The following is a 17,839-nucleotide window of genomic DNA, read 5'->3' on the forward strand; positions in this document are numbered from 1 at the left end:
GATGAAATATGACGTCTTATCATCTAACAAAAACTGTCTGTAACGTCTCACATGATCTCACTCCAACAGATGACGACAAGACTGCAAAAAACTGTCCTGGAAATATGACGGCAAGACTCCATTAAAAAAAAAAAAAATAGCCAAGTTTCACGACTCCCCGTCATGACAAAAGCAAAAGTAAACCGTTAACGTGAAAACAGTCCGACCAAAACGAGTCACAGATCCGACATTTATTTTTTTAAAGATTTGTTTTTTAGGCTTTTTGTGCCTTAATTGGAGAGATAGGAGAGTGGATAGAGTCAGAAATCAGGTAGAGAGAGAGAGAGAGAGAGTGGAGAACGACATGCGGGAAAGGAGCCACATGTAGGATTCAAACCCGGACCGCCAGCGTGGAGGATTATAGCCGTCATACATTTGGCGTGCGCTCTAACCACTGCGCCGACAGTGCCCCGACAGATCCGTCATTTCTGGCAGAATTTTTAATTGTATCATTAAACATGGAAGGCTTCACTTACATTGAGCGGATGTCTCTTTTTGATTTAAGATCAATCAATGAAATATCCCATTAAGGTGGAAACAAGTGATGAAATCTCGCTCTCCTGTCGGTTTTTCTTTAGAAAGATGAAGATTTCAGACTCCACAGAGCATAGAACGGCTTGTCAGGCAGGACGGATATATTTAAGATAACGTGTCCCATATAGACTCCAAGTAGCTCTTACTTTAATTAAAAATCTTCGAAAGTTTCAAGGTGGGTTTTTTTTTTTTTTAGCTCTTAACGTGTCTCCTTCCTAATGCATCTTTAAAAAGTCAGCAGTGGAGGAGGAGGAGCTGTTGCCTTAAAGCTTTCCTTTGAGTTCTTTTCTGGGACTCTGGCAGCACATTGTTAAAAAACACAGAGGTCACATCGTTGAGTTGTAGTCTGCTGATGAAATATTGATATGAAATACACTTTTTGCCTCCAGTACAAGCTTCTCTCGGGACTTTCTTACTCTGCTGCAGGCACAGACTGATTCTTAAGATGATACAAAGCTAAAATTAGCCGTGTCACCTCCGTTTGACTCAGGATTCTTATCACATCTAAACCCCAATCAACCCCTCGTCCAATCAGAGCGGTGCTTGAACTTGTTATCAAGCTCTTTATTTCTCTCTCTCTATCTTTCATTCCTCCCTAAAGGAACTGGTCAAGGCCGCTCTTGGCCGGCAGGAGTTATCATTAACCATTTTTTAAAGGTTACCGTAATCGTTTCCTTCCTTTTCTACACAAGCTGCCCTCCTTGAAAACATTATAAATCAAAACACCAGATGTTCCCAGGCACTGCAGTGATTTGCAGTCCAAACATACCCAAGTTGGAGCGTGTGTTTGAGCGCTCGATGATGGCGTGCTTGCTGGGATTGTTCAAGACCGAGCGTTTGGCAAGAGAAATGTCCGCCGTGACACGAGTGATGGATATTCTGAAACGAGAGATAAGGAAAATACAGGGTTATGGAACGGACTCTGACTCGATTTGTTGCTGTTTACCGAGACCAAAACAAAAGGAGAAGAGAACTGCTGTGAAACTCAAACAAGAGTTTTTAAAACAAAACGAATGTGAAGATTTGTTCAAATTAACCCTTTTACTTTGCTCTTTTCGATACTGAGGAAGCCTGATTTCAATGTTGATGTTTTGATTTGTTGAGTTTTTATTAGAGCCAGACCGATTTATCAGCCAGCCGATAATATTAGCATATCCAGTGACTATCGGTATCGGCTACTTTTATCGCGGATATGCACCGATATCATTGTATTACACTAGCACTTATATTAGATAGCTCTGTCTTCTCATTGGTCGACCTGTTCATCTGTTGTATTGTTGTGACTGACATGTGAATGTAGTCGTCTGAATGCTGCTGTGACTGTGTTTGTTTCTTGGCTTATTTCACTGACTCGTTAGGCTGTGAAACTGGGATTAATAAAGTTGTCTGAATCTGAATCTCTTTCACCAGCAGAGGGCGCTACATGGATTACAACAAGCATCATCACTCTTGGAGCAGTTGTTCTCAACTGGTCCAACCTGAGGCCCCACCACCAACTCATTCATGAATAATCGCAACCTGGATTTCAGATATTTTTCAACCAATCAGATTTCGGTCGGGCCCTAAGCTTCAAGTCAGTAAAAGATGCTTTATTATGAGCATTTGGCACGAGTGTAACACTGTTTTAAGATTACGGTAAAAAAGGCTTTCACAAGATTCAGAGCAGCTGCTGGTGGTCTGATCAGATCTCAGAGCTGTGTAGCTTCTCTCTCTGCTTCAGACGGGCGGATGGCCTCAAACATTGAGTAAGGAGAATCCTGCTCTGCTCCAGGACCCATTATGGCCTATTAAGGACATGGAGAGGGCCCTTTTTTTTTTTTTTTTTTTTTAAAGCAGCAGCAGCGCACATCTCCAGGCCAAACAAACTTGTTACACACTCCCTCGGCTAACCTCTGGGGACAAATAAATACCGGCATGTCGAGTCAGAGAGGAAGGAAGAATGAGGAAGGAAGTGGGATGAGAGCTTGTGTTCGCAAAAAGGTCACACACACAACTCACCTTCCCTCGAATCTGTGTTTCAGAAAGTCGAACAGTGCTTTTTGCATCATGTCTGTGACCTGTGAACGGGACATTTAAGGCACACATTAACAGCTGATAACTTCCCTTGAATATTCTGTTTGAAGATTTGTTGTCTCCTACCTCGTAGCCCTTCAGTGATGGTCCAACGAGAACCACGGGCCGCATGGAAGGCACAACGTCGTACGGAGGAATGTGTTCCGTCTTCACAGAGAAGAAAAGCAGTTTCATTAATTTATGGAGACAAAGTCCACAAACACCACCACAAGTCTCTTGAGGGGTTAAAAAAACAATGAACATTACTTTTTTTTTTGTGTTTTTTAAAGCACTGGAACATCGTGAACCATGAAACGAGACGTCTCAGCCGGCCAAAAGAAAAACAGCCCCGCTCTGATTTGACTGAAAGTAGATTACAGTAAACTGCAAACATTTATGATGGAGTTTATCTTTAGAGTAAAAAAAAGCCTCTCGTGTCATGGCTCTGATGTAACCGATAAAAAAGGGAAAACTAAGGAACAGGAAAGGTTAGTAAGAGGGAGAACACGATTGATTGATTTATAGAAGAAAGGCACAGAAAAGAAAATCAAATCACGACACTGTTAGAAAAACTTGCTGCTGCTTGTCAAGTGGGAGCTCAGTTTGTGTCACGGCCTCAGATATAGGTCTGCACGATATGACAAAAACATGTGATGTGCGATTACACTGTGCAGGATAGCGGTAACTGCGATAAATTAAGAAAAATAGAAAGTGCATATTATCAGCTTTAAATCCTAGTTTCTGTCCGTCTGCTGCTCTTTGGCGTTTCACAGAACTCCTTTGTTTGCAACAAGTCCCTTCTAAATCCAAAGCAGATAAATAAAAAGCCCCCCCTCCTCCTCCTTCACTAATTTGGCACTAATTAGTTAGTGACAGTAACCGATAGTTAGCTACAGATTAATCTGACTGCATCACAACGGTTTGAAAGTATGAACAATAAACAAAGGCCTCCCTACATTTAGTCAAATGTAAAAATGCTGAGTGAGAAAGCATCGCTTCATTTTAAGTATTTTTTATTTGTTGCAATAAATTCAGACTTTTGCGATGCGCGATTAATTGCCATTGCGATTGTGACATTTTACACATAATAGGGCATAAATCAAGTATCTCCTCTGTAAAGGTCTCTCTGAGTCATGACTGTCTACAATGTCACTGTATTTACTTTACGGCTTTTTCTGAAACGGCAACAAATCAATCGAGGTTTCACCCGATGCTGCTGATGAGTTTGAGGTTGTGTGGAAATGTGATCATGCTGAAGTACTATCATGTTTTTAAAGCATTAACTGTGCACTGCGGAGATGGTTGATGATATACATCCTTACAGCATGGTAAGCATGGTTTTAAAACGCTCTCCTCGTTATTCTTTACATTAAAACCGTTCTCTTGTTCTGGTTTTCTTTATCGGTGTTGCACCCTACTTCATGGTTCCAGTCCATCACCCTCTCTTCCTCCTCTCTCCACTTCCAAACGTTTTCTTTCCGTCTAACATTTGCTGCCGTCATCAGGCTTCCCCTGGGACGATGTGGGAACTCATTCAGAGTGCTGCTGACTAACACGAGGGTATTAACCGACAAAGTGGCTCCGCACAAATACTTCCTGGAGCTTTTTACTCAGGCTTACAGGTTTAGAAACTGAAACTTTCTGTTGCATCATTGTGATTAAAAAAATGATGAACAAGCATCTTAAACATCTACTTCTTCTACTACTTCTTCTAACTGGTCCTTAAAGAGACAGTAGCTGAAATTATGCTTTCAGGCAGAGGCTGAAATTATGGATTTTTACTGACGCCAGTATCAGATAAATAAGGAGGTTTTTGAGCTACACATCTCACAACGCTACCCAATAGGTGTCCCAGACTGACATTAATGGTGGAAGTGAGGATAATCTCCTTTAAATTGTCCAAATTTAGTTTTAGGTGATAATGAACCTAGACCTTAGAGCAGCATTTATCTCTGCTGTCACTGATCAATAAAGAGTTCTTGTTTTAATCATAATTTGTTTTAATTATGTGAAATACAAATCATTAAGTACTACCAATTGTCAGGCCTGTGATAAATGTATCTCTGTTAAATATTGTGTGTGTTTTTGTTTACTGCACACAACGACCTTTCTCCCAGGATGCTGCTGTGCTAACGTTTGCGTAACCTCGCCCGCTGAATCGACGTCATTAATCTGGTGTTGTTGTCGGCTCTTTCACAAAAAAGAAACGAGTAATGAGTGCTTTTAAATTTCAGTATTTACTAAGTAATGCCAACACTGTTTATTAGTAAATTTAAGAGTTCCAGGTGAGTCGATATTAAAGTCTTAAGAAAAAAACGAACCAGCTCTTTCCCTCATTTTCAGTCTTGTTGAAAAGCGATCTCCTCTTTTTTAGTTTCAGCAGGAGAGCGAACAGATACGTTTCCTAAAATGTAGAACTTGCCAGATTCAGATGTTGTCCAGGTGATCAAAAAGGCGTTCACACTGAGCTCTCACTCAGTCAGGATGACAAGTTTCATTTCACACACATTGGACACAAACACAACACAGAGGCTTGCAGGAGCAGTGATCAGGGCGAGAGGTCAGCACGGAGCTGAATCTCTGCAGAGGAATCACATGGAGGGTTTGTGCACTTCAGACCAGAGAGGTCATCCTGCAAAAAACCCTGCTGAGCGGGCGCACTACACGCCACGACTTACCGACTTCTGCTTCTGCTTAGCTGTGGTGAGACGGAAGAGGAGAAAGAGAGATGTTAAAAAGAGGCTTGCATGCTAATGAAAGGGAGGGACGAGGACGGTAGTGTGGACAGATAGGAGGGACACTGAGTGAGACCGAGCAGCCACAGGTGTTTAGTCTGAGCCGTGCGAACAGACAGAGAGGAAGAAGACAGGGACGGGTAAGTCCAGAGTTTACCTTCTTAAAGAAAGGCATTCGTTTTTCTTTTGCTAGGGGTGACATGACAGTGTTTGGACTGGCTTTAGGGGAGCGTAGGTTGACTGGAAGCTCATTGTCCTCAGGGTCTAAGTCAGTGGCGTCTATGTCAATGGCTATGCACAGACAAACAAGGGCACCATCACAAACAGGTGAAGACAGGAGGTCACAGGTAACAGAGCACATTTTACACTGACAGGGGCACAGAATGAATACTAATACACAGAGAGAAATATGAAACATTAAAAGGGGCAATCTAAAAATATGAATGACAGGAAAACAAACTTTTCTGTGGATAAATATGAAATAATTAAAATATGAATAATACATCTTATTTTCAGTTTGAATTCTGTTGTTCAAAGTTTGTTTGAAGGTCACATATTATGTAAAATCCTCTTCTCCATGTTCCTCTAACACTAATATGTGTCCCTAGTCTGTCTACAAACCCCCCAATGATGAGAAAAGTCTCCGTCTTTTGTCTGCTCCACTTTTCAGAAAATCTGGGCTCAGACAGGCCGTTTGGAGATTGTCCCTTCATGACATCACAAAGGGCAGTAGCCCCTCCCCCAGGGTGGGTGACCCTCCCACAGCTAGGTGTTTGTTCTGCCCTCTGAGTCTGCCTTCTCACCGTAAACACTAGGACATGGAGCGAGAAAGCCTGAGACACCCAAACCCTTCCAGAGAGGGGGCGTGGTCAGACACAGCTCATTTACATTTAAAGGTACAGACACAGAAACAGCCTGTTCTGAGCAGGGCTGAAATAGAGGGGTTTATAGTCATGATCAAATACAGGATCAGAGTGGATTTAGAACAAGAAACTTCACAGACATGTTTTGAGGAGCTCTGAGACTTATTTAAACTGGTTAAAAAGGAGGAGAATATGTGACCTTTAAAAGATCGAAGAATCAATGAAATGTTAAGCTGGAGTGTGAAAGTTTTTATGAGCTTCTTACCAGAGGACGGAGGAGTAGATTTCCGAGAGTTAGGAACCACTTCACCTAAACTAGAAGACGAGTTTGCTCCCAATTTACTAAGAAGAGAAAAGCATCAGACATGTGAGATCAAAACTCTTAAGAAGCCTACAGATGTTTTACTCAGAGAACTTGAGAGGCTTTTCACCTGGAGTGGAATTTGCCCTGTTTGACTCTCTGCTCCTGGAGGATGCGAGTGTTTTCTATCTTCACTGGACTAGGAATGAAACCGATTTCACAGCCTTCCTTCACCAGGCGTCCTATCCACCAGTCGTTGTTGAATTTCTACACAGAGTGACCACAGATTCATGAATCCACCATCCTCGTCCTGGTCATCATCTTTATTTCCACCCCCTTCCCCCCCCCATATCATCGGCTCTAGAAAGGACGACTCACCTCTTTGACATGGAGGAAGTCTTTAGCCTCAAAGGAGATGGCCATGCCTGGCACGGGAACGTCATCGTCATGATTCGGGCTGTAATTGACATTTGTGCGAACAGCAAATGCAACTGGTTTGGTCTGGGGGAGAGGAACGAGAAGAGGGAGATAAAATGTCAGATCACGCAAACGATATGAAATGACATTTGAATAGCACATGTTTCCAGATTAATAAATAATCCAGAAGACATCAAAATAAATCCTTGAAACGGTTAAATCTTGTTGTTTTCTTGCAGCGTTGCTGTGCTGTCTTTCTTGTCGTTGAACAAGGTGTAAACGTGGTAAATGCTCTCCCCATAAATGTCTCTGCCGCTGCTCTGTCTGTGTGCTACAGGCTAAAGCTTCACAACTCAGAGTGTTGCTACATAATGAGTGTCAGAAGCTACACCACCTTGACACTCACTAGAAAAACAGGACTCTTCTCGTCTCTTAGTAACTTATGAGGAGCACAAACAGCAATTGTGTAAAAAGGCTCATAAATCAATCGCACAGTCTTTACAATAGCTGAATCAATACGAGCCCTCCGATCGCATCACTGCTGACCTTCCTCTTTGGCACAAACACTTCATCGAGATAATGGCTACAGCTAATGAAATGTTTCCCATTCTCCTGCTCGCAACAATACGACCACCACACACTTATACGAGAACAATCTTCTCCATTTGCAGACAGAGATATTGACTGCAAAAAGCAAAAGCACATCTCCTCTGCCCATAATGACGCGTTACGTTTTGTTCCAAAGGGATTTGAATACGATTAAAAAAGAGGTCATGTCATGTAAAAAATGTAATGGGAGAACCATGTGCTCACAGACAAAACCCTCCAAATCGAGATCTTCTGCAGGAATAGAATATACCCACGTAAGACAAACATCCCTTTAGGAATTACATAAAAGCTTTTGGACATAATCTCGGAGCCAGCCTCAACAGTTGGCAACATGGTCATGCCCTCAACCAGATTACATTCGCTCTGCCTTTGACTGTGGAACAAGCGTGACAGGAGTCAAGTGAAAAGCCCAAACCGAATGCACGGGGAGGTGGCTTAGAGTAATCATCCAGCTTAGACTGACACGCCAAATATTTACCTGCAGATGAAAGAGAGCAAGATGAGGAGGAAGGGGTGTGTAATTTTTCTGCTCAGAGCCAAATTGAGCCCTCGAGATCCGAGCTTTGATGCTGTCACTTTATTTGGCTCTTGTACAGACTCTGATGAATGCTTTTAAAGTACTCTCAAATATTCCTGGTCGCATCAGTCGTCTGAAAAGCGGAATTTTTCCAACTAAGTATTCAGGCAATTGCACAAACGATAAAGATAAAGTAAGACAGATATATTAAGTATATTTTGGAGGAAATATTTGCTGTATAAATATTTTTGGACGAGCAGACTAACATATTTTTATGGTTCCTGCATTGGCCATGAATTTATTTTCTTAACTTTAAAGATCACATATTATGCTGGATACACTTCTCCATGTTCCTCTAACACTAATATGTGTCTCTAGTCAGTCTACAAACCCCCCAATGATGAGAAAAGTCCATCCTCTCTGTCTTTTGTCTGCTCCACTTTTCAGAAAATCTGGGCTCAAACAGGCTGTTTGGAGATTGTCCCTTCATGACATCACAAAGGGCAGTAACCCCTCCCCCAGGTGGGTGACACTCCCACAGCTAAGTGTTTGTTCTGCCCTCTGAGTCTGCCTTCTCACCGTAAACAATAGAGGATGGAGCGAGAAAGTCTGAGACACCCAAGCCCTTCCAGAGAGGGGGCGTGGTCAGACACAGCTCATTTACATATTTAAAGGTACAGACACATTCATTCATTATGTTTTTTTTCTTCCCCCAAGTATCAAAAATCTCAGTTACTGCAGGTTTAAAAAGTCGATAACAGATTAGATCACCGTTGTAGATTAAAATAACATTTGTAAAGCAGCACTTTGCCCTTCGTCCTCAACCTTTAACAACCAAACAAGAGAGTGGGAGTGATTGGATTTTCTTGGACCTGATTGGTACTTGAGCTCTTTCAAACAGGAAGTAATGCTCAGTGAGGGGTTTCAGAGATGAGGGGGGCATGCTGCCTCATTACAGCTTCCACTGTCCACTCATGAAATACAACAGGTGTGAAGTAAATATGATGAAATATGAGGGATTATGGAAATAATACATTAGTGAAATCCTCTTGGAATAATTTTTTCCCCTGCAGAGAGCAATGTAAATATTCCATATAGTGATGGTGCACTGTGAGTGTGTGTGTGTGTGCTTGTGACATCTCCATTGAGATCAGCCAATCCCATATGTGCAGTGTGTGGACTCGTAGAGGACAAAGCGTCCTTGGCGTTTGCATGCATTGAGTCACATGCCTGCATGAAGGTATAAGGTCCATTAGTACGTATGGTGCACTTTCTTGCATCGCTCATGGACTGCTGCCCGTTCCTCCCTCCCAGCTGCTCTACTTGCCTTTATCCATCATGGCAGCCTGGCAGGTGAAGCTTTCTACAAGCTTAATGACATTTTCCAGACCTGTAGGCAATCATGCACACATGCTTGTCCTACATGCCACCTTGTATCACAGGTGACGGCAGGAAAGAACATAATGGTGCTTAAGACAGCTGTACAGTATCGCTACATCTCCTGACTGTATGATTTGTTCTTATGTAACAAAGGCCTTCATTATGGATGCCATATTGACTGCAGTGAGAAGGACAGAGGCGGGGGGGGGGGGGGGTTAGAGACCTGCTTGAAGCATTGGGAGGAGGGGAAGATAAGGGGGGGCGGGGTGAGAGGCACAGAAGGATAGAGGGCAAGATGCAGCCCGATAAAAAGAAGTTAAGGGCAGGAATAAGAGGAGACACATATATGGAGAAAACAGAAAGAGGTAAGATAACCCGCTACAGAGAAGCCCTATCAGTAACTGGGAACACTGGGAGGTGGACAACAGCCAACAAATACCACATGTTGCACATCACAATATCTCAACAGCTCATGAATATTTCAGACGAGAAAACCTCAAAGTCTTCTGTGTGCTGTACTAACACTAGCTGAGTAAACACCTGCAGATCTGCCATGTGGCATGCTGCAGCCTCGCCTTAAGCAAAGCACACAATATCGCTCGCTATAAATCAAGATTCTCACATTGTTTCACCTTGAATCGATTTGAAATGAATTCCCCTTGGCTGCGTGAATTGGCCTCAGGCTGTACCGAGAGCCTGGAAAATTAATAATTGTATATAGTATGAAGGGAGCCATGACCTTCATTGAATTAAAGCTATAATTATCTAAGGATGATTTAGTTAACTGGAGGTATGAAGGCTGTTTATTTCTATGATTAAGTCAAAGCAGTGTGCAGTTATTGTGTGTGATTGGACTGGAGAAAAAATAAATAATTAGATTATGTTTCATAATTTAAAAAATGATTTATTTATTGTCTTGAAACGTGGGGTGGGAAGTGCAGGGCAACACACGATATGACACAGGATACATGACACTGTAAACCTGTTTTTCACATCTGCACTCCTGAAAATATCTAGATCATTTCAAGAGGACTTCTCCTGAAATTCTCCTGACCTGGCTGTTGACACATGCACCTCAAAGCAAGAGGGGGGGACGGGGGGGGTCTCCTGAGGTAAGACTCCAAGCGGGCGGCCCAGGTTCAAATCTGACCTGTTGCTCCTTTCCTGCATGTCATTCTCCTCTCTCTCCCTGATTTCCGACACTATCCACTGTCCTATCTCTCAAATAAAGGCACAAAAGACCAAGAATAAATCTTAAAAAAATAAAAAAATAAATAAAATAATAATATGTCTTTCTATCAATGCTATGTGTAGTTCAACAGAATCACAATAACAACAACAAAGTGGAGAAGAACGTACTGACGAACATAACACACAGTGTGGCAGTTTAATCAAGTGCATGGAGATCGTAGCCGTCGACATGCAGCAGTCACAGGATATAAACGCCACCACCCCACCCCACTCATGGTGAATTCCCCTGATTATATCCTGCTGTGCTCTCACATATGAAAATATCAGGAGTTTTTTTTTTTTTTTTTAGGAATTTCCAGCAAGTGTCATTAGAGAGGAGTCGTGTTTATTTTAGTGATTCTATATCTCAAACGACTATAAAATAACATTTTGTGTACTGACTGATATCAGTGGTAAGTAAGAAGAAGTCGTGAATAACTGCTCTTACAGGCTCACAGTCACAGAGTCTGTACTTCCCCTGACCCTCTCTCTCTCTCTCTCTCTCTCTCTCTCTCTCTCTCTCTCTCTCTCTCTCTCTCTCTCTCTCTCTCTCTCTCTCTCTCTCTCTCTCTCTCTCTCTCTCTCTCTCTCTCTCTCTCTCTGGTGGCCGGACCACTGAGAAGCTATTTTTACTGGTCATTTGTCATTTAAAATGCCAACAGGGGAGATCCATGCCAGGTTATCTCTAAAGCCAACTTATCTATTTAATTAGTGATCGAGCGAGGGGGGGCCCTGGAAAAATAACAACATAGATCTGCTGGAATGATCCATCATTGCCAGCAAGGAGCAACCCCGAGCCACAGCGCAGGAGGAAAATGTCTGGTCTTATATATATGGTCGGCCTAAAGCTTAGCGCTTATAGCTAATGAGCGCTAGCTGTAAAAGACACTAAACACCCAGTGAAAGACCATAAACCCACTCTTCAGACACTTGCTGGACTAAATATCCGAGGAATTAAACACAAGCCGGGAGACGACAGATTGTGCACAGAAATTATTGCAAAGATGAAAGCCGTGAATCTTAAACAATGAATCTCGTGATTCTGAGGAAGCGAGCTCTGATTGCACTTCCTGTCCAGTAAGTGAAGGAAAGCCTGCCGTCCGTGTGTGTTTGTTTATACTGTGCTAATTGAGGCCCTGAGCAGAGCGGAGTGAAGCGGGGGGGGGGGGCTCTGCTCTGATAAACAGCAGCTCTAAACCCTCTGAGGCCCCTAACCTCTCACATCACAAGTCCCCTGAAAAGCTTTTTGTTCATCTCAGGAAACCAGCGGAAATCAGATCTAATATTCGACCTCTCTGACAGTCACCTGCTCAGTCCTGCAGCAATGTCCGCTCATCACCCATATCCACCGTTATCATTATAATTATTGTGATTTCCTCGCAGACATTTGGTCGAAATGAAAGTCAGAAAGTCATGCTGCAACTTTGACCGATCTGTTCTTCAAAGTCATCGGACCTAGAGACCATTTCTCTCTCTAGAGAGATGGCGACCTTCACAGAAAACTGACAGAGGACCCCTTTTTTTTTTCTTCTTCTTTTTTTTAAGATTTATTTTTGGGTGTTTGTGCTTTTATTTGAGAGATAGGACAAAGGATAAAGTCAGCAAACAGGGAGAGAGAGAGAGAGAGAGAGAGAGAGAGAGAGAGAGAGAGTGGGGAACAACATGCGGGAAAGAAGCCCCAGGTCGGATTCGAGCCCGGGCCGCCCGCTCGGAGGACTACAGCCTCCATTCATGAGGTGCGCGCACTAACCACTGCGCCACCAGCGCCCCGAGGACCCCTTTTTTATACCAGATTTTAAATATGGTCCTGCTAACATTCATGCCAGTATTAAAAAAAGAAAAGAAAACATGTCAGTCTAAAACGAGACCAAAAAGGAAGCAGACACAACAACAAACCAAACAGTGTCAAGTTTATAAAACCGTCTGAGAGATGTTTGACATTATTCATCCAAGAATAAACAACTAGACTTGTCTGTGCAAGCAAACTTCTATTCATGCAGGGACCCTTATTGACATCCCACATTCTCCTGCCCCTAATGCCAACAAGTACAACTAAATGCCTAACCCGCTTCTTCTGAGCGAGATCTAAAATCTTTATGCAAGTTTAACCTTCAAACACAGTCTTTATTGCTGCGCTTACATTGATCCAAATTGTCCCCTTCTTACGAGTCAGTGCAATGGCAATGTTTCGCTGCTGATGACGTTACACCATAGCCCAGTGGTTCCCAACCTGGGGTCCGGGCCCCTCTTTACATGGGGCGTGCAAAATAACCACGTTTTGATTGACAGCCCTGTTGACAAATGTGGTGCCAAATGTGCAGAGCTGTGTGCAGCCGATCAGCAGAGTAGAGGGGGAGCGGAGAGGAAACGCAACACACACAAAAATTATTTTTTAATCTTTTATAAACATCTCCATGAACTTGAGAGGTTAGTGGAAGGGATTTGGCGTCAACAACTAGACTATTGTGCAACTCTAGCTCCATGTGACATCAGTGCAGAATGTCAGCGCCCTCTGCAGGTGTATATTTTTTTTTAAGGTTTATTTTAAGCCGTTTTAAGCCTCCCTTCAAGAGACAGGACAGTTGACAGAGCCAGAAAAATGTTGGAGAGAGAGAGTGGGGAATGAGATACAGGACAGGAACCACAGGGCCCGCCCGCTTGGAGCACTGTAGCCTGCATACATGGGGTGCACACACTCAACCACTAGGCCACCGTCGCCCCACGAGCAAGTGTACTTTTGCTTCATTTTTGTACAAAGGGAAGAGGTGGACATGCATCTTCCATCTTTATGTACAATCAATTATTCCTGATGCTGAATGAAACAGCTGAAACAGCTAAAGAAAAGCCTCCACTCAACGTCTTAAAGTTAGAGCTCACATAAACACCTGGTCCCTCTTCTCATCCTTCTCCTCTTCTCTGTCCCCCTTTTCAAAATAATCTCCACCTGGGACCCCTTGGCAGTAACTTTCAGTAGGTAAAAAGTGAACTGTGTGACCTGAGCTGACCTTGGTGCTGCTGGGTTCTGGGTACCAACCTTTGCCTTGTCGAGTTGTGCCTGAGCCTGTCGCTCTGCCTCTCTGCGCACTGCCTCCTTATCCTCCTCGAGGGACACATCGGAGTCTGATGGACGGCTGGTGTAGGAGTCGGCCGAACCCTGTAGAGATACAAACACAAACATTTCAGCCACATATAAAAAAAAACAACAACACTCAAATTCTTCTAATTGTTTAACCTGTTTAAAACGGACAGGTCGGCTCCCTCAGCATCTTCAGGACTCAATTTGCTTTGCACTGCCCTCGCGCTTCAAAGAAACGTTGAGCGTCTGATGTGCAACTAACAAATGTGCAGACAGGCCCACACAGACTGAAGTGTTGAGCTCTGATCATCAAAGGAACCTCGGCTGATTTCATGAAATAATGAAAACGGAGGCTTTGTTCAGTTAAATGTTATCCTACTATCTCTGGAACATCGTGCGGAAATCACAAGAGCTGACTGGATCTGCAGCAAATTATGGACACTTCCGATTTATTCTGTTGAAAGATGCCAAAGGGCACAAAATGCAATAAAACATCATCACAGGCAGCTTTTCTTCCGCGCTTAGGTCTCTGTCGGCTGCTCGCCTGTAGAGCTGTTGTGATTCTTCTGCAGGAAATGTAAAGAAAGCCAGGTCTCAGTATGGATCTATTTGATATGTGGCTACTAACAAACAAGCAGACTCACACAAATAACATCAACTACAGTGTGGGTCACTATTCGAGCTTTCCCTGAAGATATTTCTGCAGTTTGAGTACACATGATGGAGTATAGCTTGCAGGCGTTGATTGTTTTGATCCACACAAAGTAAGAATATGCTTCTTTATGGGTGCAAGACTTCCGTTTCTTTGCTGTTTAAAGAGCTTCAGAGATTACTAAAGCAGATAACCAAGCAAAACAAGATCACACTATTTTGTGTCAAACTGGCTTATTTTAAAGGTCCAATATGTAAGATATCTACTGACCTTACTATATGATCAGACATTAAGGAAACACGCTGTGTTGAAGTGCTTCTCTGACAAAAATGCAGCAGCCAGTATGTCCTCCTTCTAACTTTAGATTCTGCTCCTGAATGCTCTGGATTTGTTTGGACCAGAGAAGGTAGGCGGTTTTAAGGCACCCCCACACGGCCGTTTTGGACGCCCCTCGGTTTGCCAGATATGAGACCAGTTATCAGGTCAAACCAACAGGTGTTGCAGCGATGGAAGCGGGCAAGAGAAGTGGTTCAGATAGAAGTGATTGTACCCGACCTAAAAAGCCTCTGCATGTTTCTAATAAGCTCCACGAGCAGAAACGTGCTCAAACTAGGCTCAATATGGGAGATGCTTTACATTTTCACATAGATTGCTAAAAATAAATCCAGCCCCACATTCTCAGTTTCGGTTAAGAATCAATCAGGGACTAAAAAAAGGATTTTGAGGAAAACACGGTGTGAGCTTATCCTTACCTGCACGCTACTACGGCACCCACACAAGGTCTTTCATTCATCTCACTGCACCATTACACTCTGAGCTGTCTGAGTTAAAAATAGCCTCCCTCACTCTGAGCCTGATCAGAATTACCCACCTCACATACATACAAATCAGGATCTCCCATCTCTCCACATTACCTGACTCACACACAAGACGACACGAGTGGACACAATACAAGGTTATTCAGAGAAATGTCCTCCGTCACACATGATCAATTACGTCTGCGTCTCTCATTGTCCTGCTTTTGTACCTGATATGAATAACTCATTACCTGAAAGCAAGCCCATTAAATATCCATGGCTGCTTTTGCTGTCATCACAATTATGATCATATTAATCTCCCGGATGCTTTTAAAACATCAACAAGCGTGCAAGACCGCGAGTCAAACGCGGCTCAAGTTTCAGCTTGAATATGCAGCATTTCCACATTCTGACATGATCTAAAATGTTCTAAATCGGCGTCTTATTGCACGTCAGGATCTCTTTACGAGCTGTAGTGGCCTCACAAAGTGCAGGTGAACACACCTGGCTTGGTACGATAATGCTGTCAGGTCACATCTAACGACGGGGTGTGATCATGAATGGAGTCCCAGTGGGTCAGAGGGAGGTGATATGGAGCTCTGCCCACAGTCTGACAGCCATAACTGATAACACACACCCAGATTCGCATCACCACCAGACAATGTAGACTGACCCAAACACTGAGGACTGATGGATTAACCAGAGACACACAATCTTGCTGCACAACATGCACACTTTTTTTTTTTTTTTTTTTTTGCATTGTGAACATACTGCATATGTGCTTACACAGGCATCAGAGCTCTTGACGCGACCTCCCTTGGCTCGTTTCAGCAAGCGGATCCAGGTGGCCTTCATCAGCCACACTGGTCATTCAGTGTCCTGAGCCACTGCCCCCCCCTGCTGCTGCTGCTGCTGCTGCTGCTACAACTCCACCTGACTGCACTGCCGTGGTCACCTTCCCACCAGCGCTACTCCGGCTACAGGTACTTTCAACACCGTGGCAACATCCGCAGCCGGTTGCCGTTACACCTGGGCTGGAAATGCTACTCTCATGTCTGGGTAAATAATAAGCGTTGGAGTGAGCGCTCCTTGTTTTGCTGCAGCTCCAGTTAGCGCTGCTGCTATCTATAGAGCCACAGCTCCTCCTGCTGCTGCTGCTGCTGAAGATGGGGAATCCACAGGAGCTCGCTGCCCCGCGCATAATCTCAGCAGCCCTCTCCCCCTCTTGCTCCTGTCTCCTTATAAGCCGGAGAGCTCAGACCGCTGCTGTTGCAGGTGCTGAGGCTGACTCCCAGTACAAGTCAGGTGGCACTGATACTCCTCTTTAAGCTCCATCCTTGTTTCTCCTCCTTCTCTGTGCTCCTCCAAAAAGCTTTAGATAACAGCACTTTTATCTGCACAGGAGTCCCGCTGTGGCTGCCGGTTAACGTCGCTCCTCGCGATGCTAATGAAGCCGCTGCGTTCAGGTGCTGCTGCACGCTCGCTCTGGTCTCACTCTCTGCGTCTCAGCCTGTCAGCGTTTGTCCTGCAGGCTCCTCCACTGATTCTGCTGCTCTATCTCTGTCTCTACCCACCCCTCCTTCTCCTCCTCCCTTCACTCCCCTCCTTTTTTTTCCCTCCTCCGTTACCCCTCACAGTCTTTCCATCTGCTAGTGTAGTGTCTCTGCTGTGATCAGTACTGGGCAGTGCATGTGTTATGGATACTGTTTGTGTTTGGACTGTGCATGTTGTTGTGTTAAATTTATCCGGATATCAGCTGCTTATAGCGATCTAAACAAATGTCACATCCACATTTTCTGGGCGATTCAGTAATTTATCATTTAATTCTGCTTATTTTGATCCTGCAACTTATCACTAGTCCCCTTATTGATTCACTCAATGCTTCCTTTTATGTGCTGCTGTGAAAAACAATTAGCATCATAATTAGAGAAACTTAAGAAACAACACAAGAAAAATTGAAAATGATCCAACAACGTTCTGCAGAAAAGCTGGATGTTTGTTTCTCAATATTTAGAAACGGTTACTGGTTGCACATGTAGAATAGAATCTAAAATAGAAGTTCATTTTTTTTTTGGAGATAATTGTTGTTGCCCCCCAGCTGGCAAAATTTCTTCTCATCCAAAACCACAGACTAGTTTTGACTGCCTCGTCTGATATCTCCTTTTCCTTCCCACATTTCCAGTTCTCCCAGCAATGGGACAGTTGATCGCGCTATGAACCCCTTACATCCCACCTCTACAGGACACACCCTAACCTTTTAATACTCGCTGCTGCCAAATATGCATACCTAACTTGTTCCTTTCATGAGCATCGGTTCAATGTCTCAGCTGTTGGTAGGACAAAACAAGATCTCTAAATACACCATTTCAGATTCCAGTTATTAATACTTTTCTTTTCAGCTGTTTGGAACATTTATGTGATAAAACAAAAGATTATCAGAGAACATAGCAAGCAGGAAATGGAGACGATAGTTACTGGCAGCCTTAATAGTGAGAAAGGAGACAAAAAAAACTGTAGCTATTTTAAAAAGTCGTCTCTTCTTCTTCTCTCTGGATCAGCGTTATAGATTGGGAGGTGAAAGCCGCTCTAAATCCTCTCCCGTCAGATCAGCTTCATTTCATTACAAGTGAGCAGAGC

The 17,839-nt window shown here is 43.5% G+C and overlaps 1 protein-coding gene across 8 annotated transcripts in view; it reads right to left on the reverse strand.

Moving 5' to 3' along the window:
* The window catches only part of cacnb2a (calcium channel, voltage-dependent, beta 2a), a 63,057-nt gene that overhangs the window by 7,598 nt on the left and 37,620 nt on the right, over window positions 1–17,839 (reverse strand). For 5 of the 8 annotated variants that reach the window (XM_061064148.1, XM_061064150.1, XM_061064152.1 and 2 more), the window contains 8 exons: window positions 13,712–13,831; window positions 6,903–7,025; window positions 6,655–6,791; window positions 6,489–6,565; window positions 5,518–5,651; window positions 2,713–2,793; window positions 2,572–2,630; window positions 1,343–1,452 (listed from right to left, as the gene is read on the reverse strand). In XM_061064148.1, the coding sequence (XP_060920131.1) occupies window positions 1,343–1,452; window positions 2,572–2,630; window positions 2,713–2,793; window positions 5,518–5,651; window positions 6,489–6,565; window positions 6,655–6,791; window positions 6,903–7,025; window positions 13,712–13,831 (841 nt within the window). Of the gene's footprint in view, window positions 1–1,342; window positions 1,453–2,571; window positions 2,631–2,712; window positions 2,794–5,303; window positions 5,324–5,517; window positions 5,652–6,488; window positions 6,566–6,654; window positions 6,792–6,902; window positions 7,026–13,711; window positions 13,832–15,988; window positions 16,730–17,839 lie in introns of those variants that run through there. The other 3 variants (XM_061064156.1, XM_061064149.1, XM_061064155.1) reach the window with 3 other exon arrangements.

The sequence above is a fragment of the Labrus mixtus genome, chromosome 19 (genome assembly GCF_963584025.1).
Source record: "Labrus mixtus chromosome 19, fLabMix1.1, whole genome shotgun sequence".
Classification (NCBI taxonomy): domain Eukaryota; kingdom Metazoa; phylum Chordata; class Actinopteri; order Labriformes; family Labridae; genus Labrus; species Labrus mixtus.